This window comes from Benincasa hispida, chromosome 1 (assembly GCF_027475165.1).
Source record: "Benincasa hispida cultivar pf3 chromosome 1, pf3_genome.v1.1, whole genome shotgun sequence".
NCBI classification, from domain to species: domain Eukaryota; kingdom Viridiplantae; phylum Streptophyta; class Magnoliopsida; order Cucurbitales; family Cucurbitaceae; genus Benincasa; species Benincasa hispida.
In genome coordinates, this window is record NC_143478.1 from 37577492 (window position 1) to 37583491 (window position 6000).

The window sequence follows — 6000 nt, forward strand, 5'->3', positions numbered from 1 at the left end:
AAAACTTTTTTTTTTCTTGTTTATTTACAGAATTTGGGTTTTGAAAACATCTTATTAGTAAAACCTGATTTTGAACAGCAAAATTTTGAAAAAATCCACTAGTATCTAGAAAAGCTTAGGAATAGGAACAGAAAATTAGAGTTTATTTTATTTTATTTTGTAAAGAAAAGAGTTTTGACCTGTTTAATCTTTTGAATTATTGGCAAAATTAACACATTTTTTTTCAGATATTGAGGCAATAACTAATAACTCTAGCCCTTTTTGAAGCTTGCACATGAAATTGAGATGAAAAAAGAACAACCTTAAACATGAAGATTAAAAGGAGAGAGCTTTACATCTAACTACTTCTTAGTGACTTGAAGACATTGTATCCTTGGAGGAAGCAAAGGAGGTGACACAGTTCACTTTTAAAGATAATGCCTAAAATAATTATTAACCATATATTTACAAGATTAATTAGTTGATCAACAAATTAATCCCATGGGATTAAGGGATGGAGAATTGGAAAGGAAAGGGGAGCTTACCAAATTAGGGCAACTATAGGAATATTTGAATTACCTTTTGGGGGCAAATACTTGAAGATGTCCATTTTTATATCCCTAAAACTTAAAATAAACTTTGTAGCTAGGTGTGTGTGTGGACAATGATCTTGTAAAACCCTTATTAAGTTGTTTGAGTATTATTTTTTCATAACATAAAATATGACATTGAACTAGTAAAGAAGTTAAACAAATTTATAAGTTGGATCGAGACATTATTTTTTCTTCTTCTTTATAAGTTCCAATTAGTTGAATTATGGATTAGACACTTAATCATGAAGAACGTATTACTATATGAATTTAATTATGAAATTAAAACATACAACAAAATTTTATATCCATTATAAAAGTCAGATGATGTTCAAGTTCACACTATTACACTATCGAATTAAAAAAGAGAGAAAGATTCAATTTTATTCACTTTTAACTTATTCTATCGTGATTGAAAATATAATTCCACCTCAACAAAAATCAGAAAGATATTCTATAGTACATAAAATCATTATCAAAGAAACATATACTTCAAAGTGAACTCATGAAAATTTGGACTCCAACCATAAAAAGGGGTAAGAAATTAAACTATATATATCACCATATAACTCATTGGAATTATTACTCTTACAAGATCTAGAATAACAACTCTTTATATTATTTTTATTCTCATAGAGAATCATGGTTGAAGAGAAAGGAAATGGATCTTACACACAAGCAAAGAAATAGAGAAATATAATGGATAGTTAAGAGCATTTGATAGAGCAAGGTATCATTGGATATCTTTATGCTCTATAAGCAAGGAAGCTTTTTTTCTCTCTTTCCCTTTTTTCTTTGTTTCCAATTTGTCTCCATTTACATATATATTATTCACTCTCTTTCTTAGCACCTACTCTTCTTCTTCCTTCCTTACCTTCCATAACTTATCTTATAAAAGCTAGCTTCACATGTCTTCTCTTTGCTTCCTCTATCAGCTTCTTAGGGAATTAAAGGGTTTCACCCACATTAATGGCTTTGCCTTGTGACTTTCTATCCATTCCCAAAACTTTCATCTCCATCTTCATCTTCATCGTTTTTATGGGTAAGTTCTCTTTTCTTGATATTTGATTCGATGTTTTTGAAAAATGTTTCTAGATTCTGTGATCTAAACAATGTAAATTACAAAACAACATGTTTATGTTTTTAGTATACTCGAACTTTGAATTCAAAATTTGAAAATGTATAATTATATAAGAAAAGATAAAAACAATAACAAATATTTTCATGTTATAATACATATTAAGATATAATATATATGATATTACGAAATAATAATTATATAAACTTTTTAATATAAACAAGTTCATAAATTAATTAGTAATAGTTTATATTCATAATCCAATAGTCAGTGAGTAATTATAATTAGTTTTATGGTTTATAAATATATTTTGAAAAATTATTGAAATTAAAATTTAATTTCGAAATATGTTACTAAATATATATTAAAAAATATGAAATAGAACTCTATTTTCTTTAAATAAGTTGTTTTCAGATTGTCTTAGGCCTAACCTTAGTAGTAATGATTGAAAAGTTTAAGCGGGTAGATTAGGATATATTATATATTGGATGTGTAGTTAAGTTTGTATATAGTGATGATATCTTTTGACAGGTGCTAGGGTTATGGAGAGTACAAGGTCATTCACCATTGTAAATTCATGCAAGGATACAATATGGCCAGCCATTACTCCCGGAGGAAACATGAGTGGTGGTGGATTTTCCTTGAAGGGTGGCGAATCCGTGGTCTACACGATACCCGACTCATGGACCGGTCGGATATGGGCACGAACAGGCTGCGACTTCGATAAGGACGGGAACGGGAAGTGTCGGACCGGTGGTTGCGGAGAAGTGCTGAACTGCACGGGTCCCGGAAGTCGTCCTTCCACCCTAGCAGACTTCACCCTTGGCTCTATAGATTATTATGATGTCAGTGTTGTGGATGGCTTCAATCTTCCCGTAGCGATACAGCCATCGGGGGGGAAAGGAAACTGCAGCTCGGCTGGGTGCGATGGAGACTTGAGAGACAACTGCCCACCGGAGCTGGCGGTGAAGGACGACCGTGGGAAGGTGGTGGCGTGTCGGAGCGCTTGTGACGTGTTCCACACCGGGGAGTACTGTTGCACTGGGCAGTTCGATAACCCAATGACATGCTTACCAACTAATTATTCAAGGAGTTTCAAGCAAGTTTGCCCTGGTGCTTATAGTTTTGGATATGATGATCCTACAAGCATTTTAACTTGTTCTTCAGCTGACTATGTTGTTGCCTTTTGTGCAACAAGGTATGGCATTTCCTTCTATACTTTTATTCGTTTCCCCCTTTTTCTTCTTTTCAATTATTTTTACCGTAAAAGTTTCGGCGTAATTATTTTAAATGTTAAAACTATTGAAAATATTTTTAAATATAGTAAAATATCACTGTTTTTAGTATCAGATCGTATTTAGTGACATTTTGCTATATTTGTATATAATTTGATTCATTTTACTTTATTTCAAAATAACCTAAAATTCTATTTTATAACTTAGGAATGGTTAATTAAAAATTTTTAAAAAAATTGTAATACCATCTTTGACATTTTCGTAAATGTTTCAAAATTACTATTGAAGTAAAACTCTATTAGAATTTTTGGATGAAAATTGGGATGAAAATTTTTGGATAACAAAAAAAAGCTTGTAAACTTAGCCTTTTGTTTTCAAACATACCATTGTTCTTTTAAAAGTGGTAATATTACACTTAGTTTTTTCATAAATGTTTTACAAACTACCCCTTAAAATAAAATTCTATTAGAGTTTAGATGAAAATTGGGATTGAAATGATTTGAGTATGACCCGCTACTACATTGTTCCATGTCATATTGTTATATTGGTTTCAAATTACAATTTTCATCCAAAAAATTTAAAGATTTCTAATTTATGACAAATTCGAGACATTTATAGAAGGTAAGAGATAAAACTATCACTTACGAAAATTTTAAAATAAAATATTTTTTTATATAATTCAGCGTTAAAAAAACTTAAAATTCCTTTTCGAAACTATGAAAATTTTAAAAACAATAATGACAAAAATTAGTCTTTATAAAAAGTTTTAGACCAAAATGATGGTTAAGATTAACATAGTTTTAGTCAAAGACAATTATTCTTTTCTTGGGGTTTGATGTTCAAATCGTATATTTATGGAAAGGAAAACAAAGATTAATAAAATAAAGAATAATTAATTCTTGGGTGGAAATGTAGGAATCAAAAGGTGTGCTCTTATCATGACAAGAAGCTAACATGCAATGTGGACAGCTCAAAGGCATCAACATTAGTAACAATCTCCCAAAGATGGCAAAACTTGATGATCTTCACATTTCTCTTCATCTTAAAATTTGGAATTTTGTTTTAGCATGCTTGTTTATATATTTACCAAATTTATTAATTTTCAATTTTCAATTCTTTTTGTTTTGTTTTTCAATTTTAGGTAATGTTTTTGAAGGACTAATTAAGATTAGAATGAGATACTTAGCTTCAAGATTAGAATATCGATAGTATATTTCTTATATCTATTTGTTTTCATAAATTTATACATTAAGTCTTCAATTATATACGTCAGGAAAGTATCGTAAACCTAATTAGATCCTACCAAAATTACATGAATATAGTTAGGAAAAACATAAATATTCTATAAGCTAGCTTGTTAATTCTAGGTGTATGTGTAAAAGAATCTTATATGATTATTTATTCTTTACGGTTTTTCAACGATGACATGTGGAGGAAGAACCAAACTTTTAATTTTGAAATTGATAGTATAAACATCTATATCAGTTGAGTCACGATGCTTTTGACTATTTGATGTTTATTAATAAGAGCATACTATATATTAAAGCATATGACCTCAACATTTCAAAAAGTATCCCAATCATATAATTTAGAGTTTTATCTATATATAATAATTGAAGAAACTGAATGCTGAGTCAATTACAACCATTCAATTTAAAATGAATTTTCTTCCTAGTAGCTTATTAAACCTTTTATTTTGAGTTGTTTCCTTGAGTCAATCTATTTACAAATATAACAAAATGTCATTGTTTATTAGTAATAGAAACCTATCACGGTCTATCATTGATAGACAATGACACTGATAGAAAATAGAAAGTTTGGGAACTTACTAAATACTTTTCAAAGAGTTAGTTTTCAAAGAGTAATAAACTTATGAAATTAAAAGTTGTAACATTTTTTCTCCTATAATTTTTTTTTATATAGTTGAACAAATTTGACAAGCTTATCGTGTACTATTAAAAAAAAGGATAAAAAGAGACCAAGGGTATCTATATGCACATTATTAGAGAAATAGTTTTAAATCCAAATATTAATTAAAGGGTGTTTGGATTAACTTGAGTAAAATATATTTTTTAAAAAATTCATTTTTATTTAAATATCTTTTTCTATATAAAAATTGATTAAAATACACTAAAAAAGTTATTTTGAGTGGTCGCCAAATATTTCAATTCCTTTCAAAATGATTATTTTTTAAACTAAACATTTGAAAGTGTATTCCAAACACACCTTAAATGGTCTAGATTATGACTTTATTGAATGCTTTTATTTTTTTTTTAGAAAAAAAAGAAAGAAAAAAGTGCCTAGACTGAGTTTATGTTAAGTTTTGAACAATTATGAATTATTAGGTCTACCAAAAAAGCAAAACAAAACACAATAAAATGTTACGTTATGGAGGTTTTTTTTATCACATTTACAAATAACTTTGTCACATTACCAACATAAACATAGCTTAGCGATAATTGGTATGTACTTCATTCCTTCAATTAAAAGTTCAAAATTTTATACTTCATATTTGTTGTACTAAAATAAATATCACGTTAAATTTCCATTGTTTTTCAAACTCAATAAAAATATTATGCATAAACTTAAATTATGAAGTTTATATGAATATATATTTATTTTTATTCATATACAAAATACTAAATTATATATTAAAAAGGATCCTTGTGCTTTTTATTTGCATAAAAAATACTCCCAAAATTTTAAAATCCTTAAACTTTTCAAAAGAATTAAAAAGAAAATTTACCATTAGTTTTAGATGAAAACTATTAGTATTTTGTTTCAAAAAACACGCTTGAATTTTCAAAAGTACTCGAAGAGATCTGCTCAACTAAAAAATCTACTAAACTAAAGGACGTACAGACCGATCATAGCATTTCACTGATCGGAAATTGATGACTCCGTATTGCAGTTGCCAGATTACATTAAGCCATTTGAAGTACACACGGATGCATCAGACTATGCCATAGGCGGTATGTTAGTACAATAAGGTAACCCAGTAGCATATGAGAGCCGAAAGCTCAATGAGACCGAAAGGCGTGGTCCAAAAGAAGGAGATGACAGCCATTCTTTGTAGTATACCTAACAAAGCGGGAGGCAAAAATACCCTTAAATTTTA

At 28.8% G+C, this 6000-nt stretch overlaps 1 protein-coding gene across 2 annotated transcripts; it reads left to right on the forward strand.

The window, feature by feature from the left end:
- The first annotated feature begins 1426 nt into the window (after positions 1 to 1426).
- Positions 1427 to 4104, forward strand: LOC120090480 (pathogenesis-related thaumatin-like protein 3.5). Of its 2 annotated transcripts, none has more exons than XM_039048183.2 (3): positions 1427 to 1611; positions 2179 to 2845; positions 3798 to 4104. In XM_039048183.2, exons 1-3 carry the CDS (start codon positions 1539 to 1541, stop codon positions 3946 to 3948), a joined length of 891 nt encoding a protein of 296 aa, XP_038904111.1. In that variant the 5' UTR covers positions 1427 to 1538; the 3' UTR covers positions 3949 to 4104. The 2 variants fall into 2 exon arrangements, with proteins under 2 accessions (XP_038904111.1, XP_090162311.1); XM_090306185.1 differs by having other exon boundaries at positions 1496 to 1611; positions 2160 to 2845.
- Positions 4105 to 6000: the final 1896 nt, after the last annotated feature.

Bases quoted from the DNA above. Each gene is read 5' to 3' on its own strand.
- LOC120090480 (XM_039048183.2), top strand. From the start codon at position 1,539: ATGGCTTTGCCTTGTGACTTTCTATCCATTCCCAAAACTTTCATCTCC. The intron at 1,612-2,178 runs GTAAGTTCTCTT...ATCTTTTGACAG, and splicing joins CATCTTCATCGTTTTTATGG to GTGCTAGGGTTATGGAGAGT. The intron at 2,846-3,797 runs GTATGGCATTTC...GTGGAAATGTAG, and splicing joins GTTGCCTTTTGTGCAACAAG to GAATCAAAAGGTGTGCTCTT.